This window comes from Macaca mulatta, chromosome 9, assembly GCF_049350105.2.
Source record: "Macaca mulatta isolate MMU2019108-1 chromosome 9, T2T-MMU8v2.0, whole genome shotgun sequence".
Taxonomy (NCBI): domain Eukaryota; kingdom Metazoa; phylum Chordata; class Mammalia; order Primates; family Cercopithecidae; genus Macaca; species Macaca mulatta.
Window position 1 is genome coordinate 126,443,095 of NC_133414.1, and position 18,130 is coordinate 126,461,224.

An 18,130-nucleotide genomic window follows, 5' to 3' on the forward strand; every position below is an offset into this window, starting at 1 on the left:
AAGCAGGAGAATGCAAAGATACAGCTCTGTCTACTGCCTTCCTAATGCCCCCCCCCCCAGCACCCTGCCAGCCTTAGAACACAAGAAAACTCAGCTGGGACTCAGGAAGGGAACCCAGAGATGGGACAATGGCCTTCAGGCCCCAGGAAGGATGACCTCCAATGTGGGACCAGCTTGGGGATCAAGATACCAGGCCCACCCCAAGATATTTCCCAGGAAAGGCTTGTCACTCCTCCTAGCCTCAGTTTCCCCAAGTATGAGCGAAGGCCGTAGAGATGACCTCTGTCCCGCACCCATACCCTCTGCACCAGTACAGGGTTCTCATTGTCCCCTTCATGGTCTCGGCTGTTCCCATCTCAGAGTCACTGCTCCTGTCCACAGGTACCATTCCGCTCCTACACGCCCCTCAAGGCTCAGGTCCACAAAGCTATCTCTGCCCACAGGGCGAGAAAATTCTCTCTGTCCCTGAGTCCCGATAGCTACGAAGATGGCACAGTGCATGCTTATGGGTATAAAATCATCACCTCCCTCAGGCAGGCTGTGAGCTCTCAGTACTGTGCCTGCCATCCTTCTGCTTGGTCCCCTTTTAACACGGTCCCTGCCATACCCTGTAAATATAGATCAAATGAACATCATTTTTAAAAGAATTCTAGGAGGACACCAATCAGTTACCCTTCACTTCCACAAAGGCCCCAACAATGCAGCAAGAGAGAGTTGGATCAGGCATAAAGAACTGCCTGCAGTAACAACAGATGGGAACCTGACGGCTGCAGGCTCTCCATCCCTAAAGATGTTTACGAAAGACCTAAAACCCCCTGCCTTCACTGTCCGAGCTCGCCTTCCTGCAGGCTCCAGCCCAGGGAATGAGCCTCTGGTCCCGGAGGTAGCTACAATTCTTACTGGATGTCTCGAGGGACCTCTCCACAGGCTCCAGTGAGGTGGATTTCTTCCTGCCTAGATTCATTAGGTTGCTCAGTTTGAGGCCAGCAGAACATTTCTTCTTGACTGTCAAGATGAGACACAAAGCAATTGGTATTGCACGTGGTCCACCCGTGTGCCCATGAGAGATGGAAAAAACAGCAAACCCATTTCCACTCCATCCACCCATCCCTCCCCGCTACATATGCGCACACATATGCACACACATCTCCCCAAACCAGGAGCCGCAGGCCAGAGTCAGGTGTCTTTAAAGTCACACATTCAAGAGGGGTACACAGACTTCTTAAAGAACATACAACCACTTGAGAATCTTTACAGACTGTACTGGCTCAAAGAGATTTGAAATAGGGTTAGCAAACAAGAAGAGATGGAAGAACATTCTATCCCCAGCATTTCATGAAGCTTAACTTCAATTTGGCTGTGTCTCCCTTTTTCCTGGATCTATTAGCAGTATTTCCAAGTAGTTTATTAATGGGAGGCCATGGTAGAACCAGCTGCTAAAACCCATTAGGGTTGAGCCCGACAGCCCAGTCTCACAGCCTGGGACACCATTCCCCTCCCGATCACATGATGTTACCGTCTTTGGTTTCTGGGACCTCAGGGTGGCCATCCACGGAGCTCCCATACTCTGAAGCTGACAGGTACTTCTCAGCTATATCTGGCTATGGACAAAAGAGACATGAATGGAGATCACTGGCTGGGAACAGTTACCTTGGAGACCACAATTTAAGGGAAAATAATAGATGGCTGTTCGTTGTATGCCAGAGGTTATATGCCTGAGCAAACCCCTGCCGGCCACCTAAACGGCAGAATCCAGGTCGCTGGTAGGACACTGGCCCAACTTCCAAATGGCTGTTCAACCTGATGTGACGGCGACCCTGTAGCCACTGGGCAGGGCAAGCAGGTTGCTCATGGGTGGCATTAGAGTGCGTCCCCGATGGCGTTGGCTGTCAAGCTAGCAACTACTCATACTGAGAGCGTGAAGAAGTCTTTTGAGAGCTGACTGTTCTAGCAACGCGAGCTGGTTCGTCTGCACAGGAGCAGACCATGTGATCTGAGTCCTGGCCGGAGCATTCTGCTGCCAGGCCGGTGCCCGAGTGACATGAGCCTCTCTGAGCCTCACTCTGCAGGTGTCACATGGGGGTGACATCCCCGTCTGCTCACAGGGCTGTTGGGGACTCAAGATGATCCCTAGAAAAGTATAGCAGCTGCTGCTGTTAGAACATGAAACCCTCAGAACGTTCCAATCAAGCTGCGTTCAGAGCATCACCGACTCCAGACCTCTAGAAAACAAGCTGACGGCCTCCCAAGCAACAGGACCGGCCTTAGGCAGGGTCCAGGGCCAGCAGTCCCTGGCCAGTGAAGCACTGCATGCCAAATCTTTAGGGACAGCTCTTGATTCTCACCCCAATGTGAAGAAAACCCAAATTCGTTCCAACTTTTGTTTTCTTGTCAGTGGCCAAGGAATACATGAGACGATGAAAAATGGCCCCTCCTGAGTCACTCTGGAATCTGGAGGGACTGTGGGCTATTTCTCCATGTGGGATGACCTGTGCCTTCTGGAGAGTAAGTAGCCTCCTTTCTGCTCCAGCCCTCTGTGTGCCTCGTTTTCCCCCCTGCCAGGGTGGGGACCCCAAGAGCAGCCACAGTGACGTTCTGACTGTTCTATGTGTGTCCACACTTCAGGACACCTACCTGCAGGTACTCAGGGACAGGAAATGTGACCCCACAGGTGACAATCCTCCTTTTGGCCAGAACCTAATTCAACTTCTTCAGCCTTGACCTTTAAGCCCAAAGCTCCCCCAAAGCACCATGCAAATGAGCACTACAGCCCTTTGGTTGCAATCAGCCTTGAGACAGTACCCCAGACCCAGAGGCCCTACTGAGGAATAAGGGGGAAGGAAGTGCCTCATAAAATCAATCTCCCTATTTAAGAATGCAGGCCAAAGTGACTTTTGTTCCAATAAAGCTTCCCCCGTCCCCCCACCTGCCCACCCCCAGCACCCACAAGCAAGAAAGTATTTTAGGTCTGTATCCGTTTCCTCCATTTTCCTGCCAAGCTAGAATTGCTGCTCTTTTCCAAGCAGCGTATGTTTCTTTTCCTTTTTTTCTTTTTTTTTGAGATGGAGTCTCCCTCTGTCACCCAGGCTGGAGTACAGTGGCGCTATCTCGGCTCACTGCAACCTCCGCCTCCTGGGTTCAAGCGATTCTCCTGCCTCAGGCTCCCGAGTAGCTGGGATTACAGGTGCCCGCCACCATGCCTGGCTAATTTTTGTATTTTTAGTAAAGACAGGGTTTCACCACATTGGCCAGGCTGGTCTTGAATCCCTGACCTCAGGTGATCCACCTGCCTCAGCCTCCCAAAGTGCTAGGATTACAGGCGTGAGCCCACCGTGCCCGGCCTCAAGCATTGTATGTTTCTTGTTAATTGGACTGAAATATAAAAACGAAGCTCCCAATTTTACACTTTTAATTTTTAGAGAAAACATGGAAGGAGATTCTCCCTCCAGGCAGGGCAGAGGCTTACTTTCTGGCAGTTAAGGCGCTGGGCATCCGGGGTGTACTGGTTTCCTTCAGATGCTCCTTCGGAAGGCAGGCCGCTCACTTCCTGGATGACCTGAGGCAGGAGGGAAGCCGTTAGCAGGGGCTGAGGTCCTCCGGCCAGCACTCACAGCCAGGCCGAAGCCAGGGGCCCTGCAGGTCAGGGGAGAACGGGTGAAGGTGAGAGAGAAGAATTTCCGAGGAGGAGGGCCCCTACCCCAGCCCCAAGGCCTGCATGTGGCCCTGGACCCAGCTGGGCAGGGCTGCAGTGGGGAGGGCTCATCCTTTAGGCTCCTTTCTGCAGGTCCCACACGTTCAGGGGCACGTGAAGGGGGGCCTTGACAGCAAAGGCCAAAGATGACCAGAGCCACAGCCCAGGGCTCCATGAGCCCCTTTCCTGCCACCACTCCAGGCAGGACTACTGTTCTGTTGTAGATGTGACGAACAACTGCCTTGCTAGGCAGTCCCTCTGGCTTTCCAGAGGTCAGGCAACTCTGCGGAGTCTCCACGCTGCCTGAGGAGCAGGCCTGCAAACTGCCTTGTTCCAACGACCCACTGGCTCTCCCGACTCGCCAGCCGCCACCCACCCACCCACCCTCCTCTGGGAAGGGGCCTCTTCACTGGCTTCAGTGACCAGTGGAAGAAGAGGGTCTCTCTGTAAAGGCTGGACACAGAGAGGCTGTGCCTTCTGAAAGCGTTCTTGTCTTTGAAACCCCGAGCACAGGCTATGGGGCAGGGGTCTCAGGAAGAGGGCGTGAGACTCTGGGGAGGGAGGCTGGGTCCAGAAAAGGGTGGGTGGGTGGGTTTGGGCCGCTGGAGGAATGGAGCCTGGGCTGGGGGCAGATGCAGAAAGTCAGCAGTGGCTCTGACTATGCAAAGCATTGCCTCCGTCTGAGCCAGGAGCACTCCCTTCTTCCTGGGGCAGCTCCAAGGGTGACCAGAAACACGCTGCCCACCTGGAAGCCCTTTGGAGGTGCAGAATTAGTTAGAGTGATTTCAAAGATTCTCCTCTTTCAGTCTATGCCTACAGTAGTTTGTGGAAACAGGTTTCAAATCAGAAGAGCCCAAGAACTCCAGTTCGGGACTGTGGTCCACACTGCATATGCAACCCAGTGTCAAGGGAAGAGCGCAGGCACTAGAGTTGGCACCTGTGTGACATTGAGTCCGAGCCTCAGCCACTGCATCTGTAAGCTGGGACAATACCTTTGCCAGGAACCGGCTGTGAGCACTTGTATATCAAGTACGCGGGCACACGATTACCATCCCTATTAGCTTGGGCCAAATACACAGATGCCCCTGCCCAGGGAAAGTGCCACTAAGCCAGGAGTTCAGGAGTGGGGTGGGGGCAGGGTCATGCTTCCCGGAAAACCCCTGCCTTGTGCCTTCCTTTACTGGGACCCTCGTCCCATAGTTAGCAGCTCCCGTTTACTGCCATATATACCTGTCTCACCCTGGGCATGGGTGTGAGTATGCAGGATTGGGACATAGAGGCCCAAGGAAGGTAGATGGGGTTCACAAACCCAGTGCAGCCAGGTGAAGAGCCCATCGGACAGGCGGACCAGCCCCTACTGCCAAAACGCAAGAGTGGGCAGCTTCTCAGAGCAGGCATTTCCAGCCAAGTCCATCTCTGCACTTATCTGAGCAGGGGGAAAGGGTCTCTCTGTGGAGGCCAGACACAGAAAGTCTGTGCTTTCTGAAAGCGTTCTTGTCTTTGAAACCACCAGCAGAGGCTGTGGGGCCAGGGGTCTCAGGAAGAGGGCGTGAGAGTTTAGGGAGGGAAGCCGGGGGGCAGGGAGAGGATCAGTGGATCTGAGCAGTCAGAGAAACAGAGTGGGGAACTGGGAGCAAGAGCAGTGTGTGTGTGTGTGTGTGTGTGTGTGTGTGTGTGTACACGCATGCACAATGCATGCATGAACATAAATGTGCATGCAAATGTGCATACATGTGCATTTGTCTATGTGTATACAAATGTATACATGAATGTGCATGTGTGCATATATGTGTGCAAATGAGTGTGTGTGTGTAGTGGGTGAGGATGGGGAGGGATAGGAGCCAGGAGACTGGGGTAAGAAACCAACAGCCCAGAGCTCTGGGTCCTAATCAGCTCTGCAGCCCAGGACAAGCCCCCCACTCCCTCTGGGCCTCAGTGGTCTTATCTGTAGTATCCAGGTTTCATGGAGCACTCAGCATGTACCAGGCACAGTGCTAAGCACTTTGTGCACATTAAAGAATCCAGTCCCAAATCACTCAGCTAAAAAGGGGTGAAGCCCGGATTTGAACTCAGAGCCCTGGCTCTTAAATGCCCAGGGCTGGCCTTTCAGAGCTTGTTAGCTCTCTCAGGAACCCCACCCCACCTGGAGATCTGTGAAGCCAAGCCACAAACCTGTGTATGCACTGGCCTTTCCTTTTCTACATGCCACTGTCTTGCACCACTTGAAGATTTTGCAGTAAAGACTGAGATACCTGTCAGCACCTTCTAGAAGCTTGGTTAGGCCAGGCCTGGCATTTCTAAAACAATTAGTGGGTTTACAAAAACAGCCTGCCTGCTCCAAATCTAGGGTACTCAACCTAGGGATGGACCAGTGCCTCAGGTGGGTACATTTTGGTCATGTTTTGCTGAGGCGGTCCAGATCTGTTTCTGACAGGCTGGCCAAGGTGGTTACATTTAGGTGGGTGGCAGGTGGAGTGGGGTGGGGTGCAGGGTAGATAGAATGCTCCTGTGCTGAAGTGGTTGTGATGGGAGAGGGGGCAGCAGGAAGGAGGGGAAGGGCTGCTCTGGCTCTTGCTGGCCTCACCAGGGTCCCTGCTGGGTTTGGAGGTCCCTCTGGAATTGGGGATCCATTCCTGTTGCAAACTTTACACCTGCTGGAAGCATCAAGCCCAGCTTTCACCTGGGGCAGGCAAGCCCCTCCCCAAGTGGCTCATCATCATCACACCCGGGGAAGCGTGGGCAGAGTGGACCACAAGCATTTGCGGTGGCAGGAGGCACAGCACTGTATCAGACGGGCCTAGGCCTGAGAACCAATGCTGCCACCACTTGGCAGATGACTTGGATCCATCACCTCCACCCTTCGAGCCTTAATCACCACTCCTGTAATATGGGGACATTAACATTCCCCAGCCATCCCCAGTGTGGTTACATGGGTTAAAGTTGCTAATAGTCCTTGGTCTATGGCAAATACATGGCAAATTACAGCGACATGTATTCTTTTTTAATAAGGAGGTGGGGGAGCCGGGTGCGGTGGCTTACGCCTATAATCCCAGCACTTTGGGAGGCTGAGGCAGGCGAATCGTGAGATCAGGAGATTGAGACCATCCTGGCTAATACGGTAAAACCTGTCTCTACTAAAAATACAAAAAATTAGCCAGGTGTGGTGGCGGGTGCCTGTAATCCCAGCTACTCGGGAGACTGAGGCAGAAGAATGGCATGAACCCGGGAGGCAGAGTTTGCAGTGAGCAGAGATCACACCACTGCACTCCATCCTGGGCAACAGAGCGAGACTCCGTCTCAAAATAAGTAAGTAAGTAAGTAAGTAAGTAAGTAAATAAATAAATAAATAAGTAGGTGGGGGATGCCTCACTACAGGCAAAAAGGGGAATGGATTTCAACTGCACCCAAGTCCGGGCTACTGGGGATTCAGACCTAGCAGCAGCATGCTGTAACCCATTTGCAGAAGACAGATCACTACCACTTAGAACACAGGAAGCCCTGCAAACTTGAAGGATCACACATCTTCTACCCCGACCCTATCATCCATCCCTTTAGAAAAGCTGGGGGCCACAACTCTAGGAGCCCCTCCAAGTGGTCCGGTGTCCCCCTCACCCTGAGCCACTGCTCAGCCTGGTCCTTGCTCTGCAGACCCAGCACAATCACATCGGCGTTCATCGGCGTGATCTTCAGCTTGTGCTCCTTCTTCCGCACTTGCTTCTCCTTGTGAACGACGCTGCTGCCCAGCAGGTTCACATCCAGCTGAGGGCTGTGGTCCTTGGAGGATTTGTAGCACTGGAAGGAAAGAGAGAAAATATACCACTTTCCCAGGGCTGCCGGGCGGAGGTGATGTCTGCAAAGGAGGGGCCCCTGGACATTGCAGGACCCACCAGGAGCCTAACTTTACCCAGCAAGACTAAGAGGCTGGACACCCCGAAGCAGCCTGGAGCCTTAACCTCAAATATCAGCAACTCCTGTTCTTCACATCAGATTGTCCCTCTCTCCCTCCAGCCTCCTTCTCACTGGCCTCAGCCAAGGATGCTCCAGGATGCTGCTGTCCAAATGGTTCAAACTTGCCCCAGGCCTGGGGGGCCCTAAAATACGTCCCTTGTGGACACCTTTCAGTTCTCCAAAGTGGACAGACTTTCACTCCTTCTCCACCTCTCTGCATTGCTTGCTTGGCTTCTGGAGTAAAGGATCCATAAGGCACAAACACTAAGCTTCTTCTCTGCCTAGTTAGGAAGATGATGTGTTAACAAAGAAAGGAAGGATTCTCTTCCCCTACCAGAGAAAATACTTTACCCCTTGGCTCCCTATTTGTAAAATGGGGGAAACCTTACAGGCTTGCTTAACAGGATTACCTGAAATAACACTGGCACGGAGCAAGAAAAGGTGTTTGTAATAATTCCGTGGAATTTCAAGTCAGGACACGCAACTGGGAATTTTAATTTAAAATAGCAGGAAACAGGACTGTTGTCAGAGTAATATCTGGTTCCTTGCTGGGTCTGGTCTTATAATCACTTATTCAAAATATTGTTGTTTCTGAGAAGATACCTAGCATTCTCATGCTGCACAGATAAAAACAGTAGCAAGGGCCGGGCGCAGTGGCTCACGCCTGTTAACCCAGCATTTTGGGAGGCTGAGGCAGGTGGATCACAAAGTCTGGAGTTCGAGACCAGCCTGACCAACATGGTGAAACCCCATCTCCACTGAAAATACAGAAATTAGCTGGGCGTGGTGGCGGGCGCCTGTAATCCCAGCTACTCAGGAGACTGAGGCAGGAGAATCTCTTGAATCCAGGAGGTAGAGCTTGCAGTGAGCCAAGATCGCGCCACTGCACTGCAGCCTGGGTGACAGAGCAAGACTCTGTCTCAAAAACAACAACAAAAAACAAACAAAACATCATCAACAACAACAACAAAAACAGTAGCCAGAATTGGGGCTGGGCTGGAGGAGCCTGACTGGACTCCAGTGGACAGGACATGAAAAAGGATCAGGGGACAGAAAGATGTATCTGTCTCACAAAGAGGAGGATGGGATGGAGACGGGGGAGGCAGTGGTAGTCACAGACCTCTTTGAGAGCCTGGTGAAACTACTAGACCTCTCTGGTTCAGAAAAAGTATATTCATCCATATACACAAAATCCTGTATACAATTTCAGGTTAGGGAGAAGTTAAAATCTCCTGATATAAACAAACTTGAAACCTCTCAGGTCAGGGACCATCCTGTCCCTCCTTCCCTGTCCCTGCCCCTCCTTCCCTGTCCCTGCCCCTTCCCTTGAGAGGAGCGGGGGTACAAGACAACGTGAGGCAGACTGACCAGAAGCCTGTTGTCCTTGATGACACAGAGCTGCTTGGCCCACTGTCCCAGCCACTTCTTGCGCCACAGGAAGGCGCAGATGCGGGCATCGCGCATCAGCTCGATGCCAGCCTCCGGTGAGGGCCATTGGTAGGGGGCCGATTTGCCCTTGCTGCCGTCCTCTTCATCATAGGACTCGTAGGAGCTGCTCACAGCCTCTCCGTCCTCTGCAAGGAAGACCAGCTCAGTCAGGGCCCCATGGGGCAGGGGACGGTCCCGAAGCAGCATCACTGGGGAGGGCAGCAGGCAGGAGCAGCAGCGGCCAGACCACAGCCCCCGACTCTCCCTGCCCTCAAACCAACCCCACAGCCACCAGCCAGATCCCAGGGCTGGCTTTCCTGCCCCCAAACCCCTCAGCGAGGCTTCTTGGATGCTGCCTCTGGCCACAAAACACACATAACTTAAAACCAAAGTCTCTCCCTTTTCCTTCTCAAATCCTGTCACTCCCAAGTCCACAGGAACCCTGAGAAGACACTGCCCCACAGACCAACTGTTTGCTCTTGACAAGGCCGGTTCTCCTACTCACGGCCTCTAATTCCTCAAATTAAAGATGAAGGGCGTGGGGTGGGATGCTGCCAGGTTCTCCCAGGCCTGGCCTCTGGCATTCCAAGGGCTCAGGAGGAAGAGAACGCCACCTGCACTCCACCTGAGCTGTGTGCAAGGCAGGCCTCTAATGGCCACCGGCCTGGCTGGGCCTGGCTCAGTCCTAGATCTGGGGAAGGGGCTGTGGCTCCTCCAAAATAAAAGTCCAAATAAACCACGGCAGGAAATACTTTGTGGGCAAAGGGGCCACCTTCTTCCTCCCAAATACCCTCTCCTAGTCAGAGCCCTTTTTCAAACCTCCACTCATATCCTCCATAGACACTGCTTGCCTTCCTTCCCTAATACCTCCTGGCACAAATGTAGCTCCTTTTACTCGTTTCTAACTTAAACCCTTACTCTTTTGTCATTTCAAAAGAATCCCAAAACTCATCAGAGCACACATCATGCACGATTCTACGTATACCCCACCCACCTCAGTTTCTAGTTTCTGTCCCCACCACCCTGCAAGAGTGGCTCTGTTCCCAGGTCCCACTGCTCTATTCAAGGACAAAACAAACGTGTGAATAAATCAGTCAATCAGTTCATCTGTCTATCGATTGATCGATCTATCTGTCTATCTCTCTATTCATCCATCCATCTATCCCTGAAAAGCAGGGCATGGAGGAAAGGGAACCTCAGGATTTCAGTCCAACACCTGGCACAGGAATCCTGTCTACCATAACCTTGATGTTCTGCCCGAATTTCCCGGGGAGGGCTCACTGTCTCCTGATCACTGGATACTCCCATTCCCGGCAGCCCTATCAGTTAGGAAATGGACTCAGCATCTATATTTCCCTGACTTCTGCATGGCAGTCCTTGTTCTTTCCCCTTGAGTCGGGCTGAATGACACTCTGCCTTCATTCCCATGACACCCTTCAGAAGAGGACCAGCCCAGAGGCCCCTAAGTCTTGGCAGAAGAATCCAGAAGCCCTTTCACCTGTCTGTATAGCTACATAAAATATTGTTGATTTTACTAAGAAGCACATTTGATTTTACTAAGAAGCACATTTGATTTTACTAAGAAGCACATTTGAATTAGAATATAGAAAAATGGGATGAGGCCCCTGCAATAGTTATTCTAGCAACAGTGCCAATGAAAATGTGTTTTAATGTTTCTAAAAACAACATTTTAAATATTTTAATATCAGTTTTCTTTAAAAGTCATGTGACACTACTTCTCTTTATGGCTTAATGTAAAAGTGTATAATTTATACCTATTAAATAAGACTGAAAATAGCAGTATTACCCAGGATGGAACCCTGAACTCTTAGATGACAGGTGACAATGTAATTTAACACAGGCTTCTCAGACAGCAGTCTGGCTAGTTTTTTAAAAAGAGAAGGGACCAGGCGTGGTAGCTCATGCCTGTAATTCTGGCACTCTGGGAAGCCGAGGCAGGTGGATCACTTGAGCTCAGGAGTTCGAGACCAGCCTGGGCAGCATGGCAAAACCCCATCTCTACAAAAAATACAAAAATTAGCTGGGCATAGTGGTATGCACCTACAGTCCCAGCTACTTGGGAGGCTGAGGATGGCTTGAGCCCAGGAGACGAAGGTTACAATGAACTGAGATCATGCCACTGCACTCCAGCCTGGGCAACAGAGACCCTGTCTCAAAAAAGGGCAGGTGTGGGGAAGAATGTTACATGCATTAGAATATTCATTCAAGGGCTGTTTAGCAGTCAGCAGAAGGGGACTGGGTAAGTAAAGCATGATTTTACCCACTTAGGAATCTACTCTGCAATTGTAATCAATTAAAACTCTGAAGACTGGTGTGCAGCTCAATAAACTCCCTAAGGTATGACAAGGGAGAAAGCACAATTAGAACTATACGTGCAAATAGATCAGCACTGCAAGGCAACATAGAAAAAGCTCAAAATAGTTGATTTGATGGGTGGTAGGATCAGGGTAATTTAAAAAATTTTTCCTTATTGCCAGTATTGCATTATCTGTATAATAAGTGACATTTTAAAAATGATACACTGTCATTGGGATTCTTCCTTCAGTAACAAAAATTAATGGAGGAGGCTACAGAGTTTAGTGTGAAGAATTTGGGTAAGTCTCCACTGTTCTGCACTTCTGGGGTTGCCCCACATGTTTCATGAAGAATTCTAACATTTGCCCATCCTCCTCCATGGGGGTATTAGGAGGCTAAGAACAGCAAATCATTAACAGGACTAGGTATGAAAGAAAAAACATTGAGAAAAAAAAAGAGGCTGGGCATGGTAGCTAACACCTGTAATCCCAGAAATTTAGGAGGCCAAGCTGGGCAGATCACTTGAGGTCAGGAGTTTGAGACCAGCCTGGCCAACATGGTGAAACCCTGTCTTTTCTAAAAATACAAAAAAAATTAGCCGGGCATGGTGGTGGATGCCTATAATCCCAGCTACTCAGGAGGCTGAGGCAGGAGAATCGCTTGAACCAGGAAGTGGAAGGTTGCAGTGAGCTGAGATCATGCCATTCCACTCCAGCCTGGCTGGCAGAGTGAGATTCTGTCTCACAAAAAAAATAAAATAAAAATAAAAATGACCAGGCGTGGTGGCTCACGCCTGTAATCCCAGCACTTTGGGAGGCTGAGGCGGGCAGATCATGAGGTCAGGAGATCGAGACCATCCTGGCAAACACGGTGAAACCCCGTCTCTACTAAAGATACAAAAAAAAAAAAAAATTAGCCGGGCATGGTGGTGGATGCCTGTAATCCCAGCTTCTCGGGAGGCAGAGGCAGGAGAATGGCGTGAACCTGGGAGGCCGCAGAACTTGCAGTGAGCGGAGATTGCGCCAATGCACTCCAGCCTGGGCAACAGAGTGAAACTCTGTCTCAAAAAAAAAAAAAAAAGAAAAAGAAAAAAGAACAATAAATCATACTCCTGGAGTAGCTCGGAGGAAATTTAGAGCAAATATATTAATAATTGTTTTTACCCGTAAGAGGGATCATAATAGCACACCATAAACATTGGATATTCTTGGCCAGGCATGGTGGCTCACACCTGCAATTCCAGTACTTTGGGAAGCTGAAGAGGGCAGATCACTTGAGGCCAGGAGTTCGAGACCAGCCTGGCCAATATGGCAAAACCCCGTTTCCACTAAAGATACAAAAATTAGCCAGGCCTGATGTTGCATGCCTGTAATCCCAGCTACTTGGGAGGTGGAGGTAAGAGAATCACTTGAACCTGGGAGGTAAAGGTTGCAGTGAGCCAAGATCATGCCACTGCATTTCAGCCTGGGTGACAGAGCCAGACTCCATCTCCAAAACAAAACCAAACAAAAACAGTACCATATTCTGAAAACAGATACTTGGCTTCTAGGAGGTACAGGGTGAACAGGAATGAGAGGCAGGATGCTGAGATAATTCCATCCCCGTCTGCCATCCCTAGGTAGACTCTACCTCACTATGTCCTGTGGAACTGAGGGCAGAACAGCCATGCACACTGTGGGTCTTTTAGCCATGTGTTTTGATAGCACGTTCAGGGCAGTGGGGGTGGGACTGTGGAAGGCCAGGTAGGTGGCTCCTCTGGGAAGATTGCACAGAGCATGCACGTGCAGGACCCATGCACGAGGACAGGAAAAAGGCGGTGGCCACCCTCGGGGCACGCACACATCTTTGAGAGCCAGGCAGCAGGCAAGAATCACTGGCATTCCAGCTCAGGGAGCAAGCAGTACCCAAGGTGATCGTGGCGTAAATGACTCCTTCGGGCATCTGCACCCATCTGGGGACTCCACTGGGGAGAAATCCACCAGAGTGACCTGCACAACATCCAGGAGCACGGACAGAGGGAAGAGAAGAGAGACAGGATGAAGAGAGGAGTACGTCCAAGTGCAGAGACACAAAGAGAGACCCAGATGTGGCAACCCAGCTGCCAGTCCACCAGAGGTTAATGCTTGCCCATCAGAGGTATGGGCTGTTGGGTGAGGCCACTGCTGAGCCAAGGACAACATTTCCTGGATCCAGACCCCTTCGCATCCAGAGATGACCATGTGACTACTTGTCACCAAGGGACTGTGGGTGGAAGTGATGTGTGTCGCTTCTGGCTGGTGCTGTTAAGAAGCAGATAGGGGTTCTCTGCTCTCTCTCTGCAGAGGATTCTGTGGCCCTTGAGGGTGGCCGAAACAAACATGGACGGAGCCTGGGCACCTAATCTACATGAGGATGAGTAATGCCCCCCACTGAAATACCCCTGAGTGAGAAACAGGTTTGCATTGTGTTACTGTAGACAGAAGCTGCTGGGTTGTTATAGCCACTAGCATTACCCCAGGGTAAGACACCATCAGCGAAGTACCCGGTATCTCTGGCAAGCAGGGCAGACCCCGATACCCCTAGCACAGGCCATCAGGGCACTCATTACACATGTGCTCAGAGAGAGGGACATGACCCGGGGAGCAGTGTGGGGACAGGGCTGATACAGCAGGTCAAGAATCCAAGAAACTGACCTTTTGCAGGAAGTCAGCAAATCGCTATGGCCACCAACTATAGCAAGGGGCTGGGGCCCACACCCATTTCTCTGGCCACATGCTGCATGTCACACTGACCAGGCAGGACCTGAGGCCAGGCCAGCTTGTAAGGCAGGTGAAGGCCTCGCTCTGTGCTGACTGTGACTGCTTCTCCCCAAGTCATCCCCAGGCCTCTCGCTGGCTGGCAGGACAGGCAGAACTATGTTCCCTCCCACCTCGCAGCTGGATTTCCTCCATCTGGGAGCTTTCTTGACCCACTCCACACAGTGAGTTTGAGCTGTCCTTGGGATGACCCCTAGTCCCGGCTACGACAAGTATGAACTCACAGTTGAGAGACAAAACCAAGAAGCGCTGGCCTTTCTGACCACTTGTTTGTGTCGAGATGGAGCGTCTGCCCCACAAACCGGCCCCCTGGCACGTCTGGCAGGCAGGCCCCTGCTGGCCCGACCGCACCTGAGGGCAGGGAGGTGCTCACCGCGGTGAGTCACTGTTTCCACCTTCAACGCGCATCCAGACGGCAGCACCGCACCCTTGCCTTTGGTCTGAAATCACAGCCCGACTGGTGAGTTGGCACCACCTCGCATGCTCAGTGGGTCAGTGCTAAGTGCCGACTGCCCACAAAGCCAGTGTCTTAGAATAGACTCAACCCAAACAGGCGATCACCTCCCACAGAGTTCCCAGCAGGAGGCGGCAGGTAAGTGTGAAGGAAGGGCAGGGGAATCCCATGCCTCTCCCAGTCACCGGTCCCATCTCATTCCTGGTCCTGTTCTTATTTTTATTCCAATAGTTTTTGGGGTTCAGGTGGATACGTTCTTTAATGATGATTTCTGATAGTGCACCTGTCATCCGAGCAGTGTACACTGTACCAAATATGTGGTCTTTTATCCCTCACCCCTGCTCCCAATCTTCCCCCGCTAGTCCCCAAAGTCCATTATATCACTCTTATGCCTTTGGGTCTTCAAAGCTTAGCTCCCACTTATAAGTGAGAACATAGGATATTTGGTTTTCCATCCTGAGTTACTTCACTTAGAATAATGGCCTCTAGTTCCATCCAAGTTTCTGCAAAAAACATTATTTTATTCCTTTTTCTGGCTGAGTAGTCTTCTGTGCTGTGTATGTACCACATTTTTCTTTATCCCCTCATTGGTTGATGGGCACTTAGGCTGGTTCCATCTCATTCCTGGTCCTGTTCTTTATGGAACCAACAACACCTTCTTCAGCCTAGTTCATTCCCAGCCCCAGGGTCCCTGGCCTTTTATATCTGCTGATTGATTATGCTTTGAAAGCCCTTTCACTTACAAAGGAAGGAAAGAGAAGGAAGCCAGAAGGGGAGGACCACAGTCCAGCTGCCCCAGAGATGAGGGTCACAACCACCTCTTCCTGAACCTCGAAGCCTTCCTGTGTAATCAAATCCCCAAACCAAGAGCACTTTTGATCCAACTTCCTCAGGCTGCGAACCATCAGCCAAGGACAGAGGGTGTTAGCATGAGCCCTGCCTACAGAGCTGCTCACACAGTATCCAGGGCGATCTTTTCAATACCTAAGTGATATAAGTTTGACTGTGTCTCCACCCAAATTTCATCTTGAATTGTAGCTCCCATAATTCCCATGTGTCATGGGAGGGACCTGGTGGGAGGTAATTGAATCATGGGGGTGAGTCTTTCCCAATCTGTTCTCGTGATAGTGAATAAGTCTCACGAGATCTGATGGTTTTATAAAGGGGAGTTTCCCTGCACACGCTCTCTCTTGCTACTGCCATGTAAGACGTCTTTCCTCTTCATCTTCTGCCATGATTGTGAGGCCTCTCCAACTATGTGGAACTGTGAGTCCATTAAACCTCTTTCCTTTATAAGTTACCTAGTCTTGGGTATGTCTTTCTTAGCAGCATGAGTACAGACTAATACATTAAGTTAGGCCAGTCCCTAAGTAACCCTCTGGAGGTTTGCAGTCTTTCCTCACTCAGAGAAAGGCCAAAGTCATTCCTGTGGCTGGCAGCCCCATCTGTGTCCCCATCTCCTGTCACTCTCCCCTGCTCCTGCCATGCTGGCTTCCCTGTTGTTCCTCAGACACACCCAGAGCTCTCCTGCCTTGGGGCTTTTGCAGATACCATGTTCTCTGTCTGGAAAGTTCTTCCTGAATGTATCTGCCTGACTCACTCTCCACTTCATTCAGGAATCTGTTTAAGTCATGCTATCAGAGAAGCCTTCCCTATCTAAAGTAACTCCCCTGTCCTGCAGAAGCCCAGCTCCTGTTCTGTTTTCCATCCTCTCACTTATCACCACTGACACATGCTGTTTATTTGTTGTCTGTCTTCTTTCACCGAATGTCAGTGCTAGGGATGACTGGGCTCCTGTCCCTGACACAGTGGGAGCACCATAACTATGAGTCCAGTGAAAGAATGTGGAAACTGAGCTCAGACTCAGCCTGACCACCACTTCCATTGCTGACCAGGGCCTTGGGCCTGTTGGCCAAAACTCCTCTCTTCCATCACCTTTGTGCTGAAATCTCACAACTTGCAGGCAGGAACCACAGAAAACATCAGACACAGTCAACCTATTTGTTATGTGCCATCCCTCGCTCCTCCTTGCAGGACAGCTAGGTCTGCTGTGGGTCTTCACTCCCCATTCAGACTAAAGGCTGAATGCTCTGTGGCCAGTTCTCAATTTGGACCATACTTTCCTGTCACAGCAGCCCAGGCTACCCTCTGTCACCCAGCCCAGGATGAGCATATCTGTTACCCCCAGGTAAGTCTGCACCAACATCTGAGAAGGAAGCAGTAAGTTGCCCTCCCAAGCCCCAGCCGCGGGGATGTACCATTCAGGGATGTGTCATATGGCTCAGCCTCTTCATAGTAGCCCTCTGGAGACTCCGTCTTTGGGATGGCAAGCTGTTTCCGTTCTGGAATCTGTGGTATGAACAAATAAGACAAACATTTGCAGATACAGTACACTGGGAGCAACTGGACATAACTCTTTGGGTGGAAGTCTAGAAGACAAAAATGCCCAGCTGGATGTTAAACTTTAAGCAAGTTGGGAGGGAGAACACGCAATATCATGAATCCCATCAGTCAGAGTCCATAGTGTTTGATCTGTAGCCATGGAAGGGCTGTGGGCACGTTTTCTAACCTTGCCAAGACTCAGCTTTCTCCCCTGCAAAATGAGGCTCAAACTCACTACCACACACACAAAATATCATTATGCACATGATATATCACACACTTAACGGTCCAGAGAGTGCCAGGCTGTTGGGATAGCTATTGTGGCTTTTAAATAGAATATAGAATATATTTTCTAAAAAGACAAGTGCTAATCAATAGCACATGGGGAAAGAGGACCAGGTTTCTAAATCCTACACTTTTACCATAGTATATAGTTCAATCACTCATTCAGCAAATAGTGGATGACTTCCACGTGCTAGCTGAGAGGGACACATTGAAACTTCACGAGTCAGTCCTAAAATAAGCTTGAGTAGCTGGTAAATCTTTAACAGCTCCTGGTCAAGTGCATTGTGATACAGTAGTACTATAATGAACAAGGTCAAAGTTCTGTGGGAACCAGAAGAGGGTGTGAGGAACATTTAGGACAAAGGAAGGATGCCCAAGGGATGTGATCTTTGGACTGAGTCTCAAAGATGACCCTGAGCTGCTTGTGTGGGATGAGGATGAACGTGTGCAATTCGAGTAGAGTAAAAAACACCTGCAACTGTGTTAGAAGCATAGAACATGAAATCATTCTGTTCCTCCCTTATTCCACCTGCACAGTAGGCACTAGACTATGAAACTATGCTTCCATAAGCTACCTTTATACAGCAACCATGGGGGAGAAAAAGAGGTAACTTGTTGCATTACTATTATGAGAGACAGGTCATGAATGTGTAAGCACCCTTGAACGTGGGTCTCTTTTGTTGTGTTTTTCAGATAGAGTCTTACTCTGTCACCCAGGCTGGAGTGCAGTGGTACGATCCTGGTTCACTGCAACTTCTGCCTCCCAGGTTCAAGTGATTCTCCTGCCTCAGTCTCCTGAGTAGCTGGGACTACAGGGGAGCGCCACCACGC

The 18,130-nt window shown here is 50.6% G+C and overlaps 1 protein-coding gene across 27 annotated transcripts in view; it reads right to left on the reverse strand.

The window, feature by feature from the left end:
- Positions 1 to 18,130, reverse strand: part of AFAP1L2 (actin filament associated protein 1 like 2) — a 108,004-nt gene that overhangs the window by 11,164 nt on the left and 78,710 nt on the right. For 16 of the 27 annotated variants that reach the window (XM_077945041.1, XM_077945040.1, XM_077945035.1 and 13 more), the window contains 6 exon segments: positions 16,891 to 16,981; positions 9,008 to 9,213; positions 7,304 to 7,483; positions 3,467 to 3,556; positions 1,517 to 1,601; positions 901 to 1,005 (listed from right to left, as the gene is read on the reverse strand). In XM_077945041.1, coding sequence (XP_077801167.1) covers positions 901 to 1,005; positions 1,517 to 1,601; positions 3,467 to 3,556; positions 7,304 to 7,483; positions 9,008 to 9,213; positions 16,891 to 16,981 — 757 coding nt within the window. 27 annotated transcript variants of the gene reach the window in all.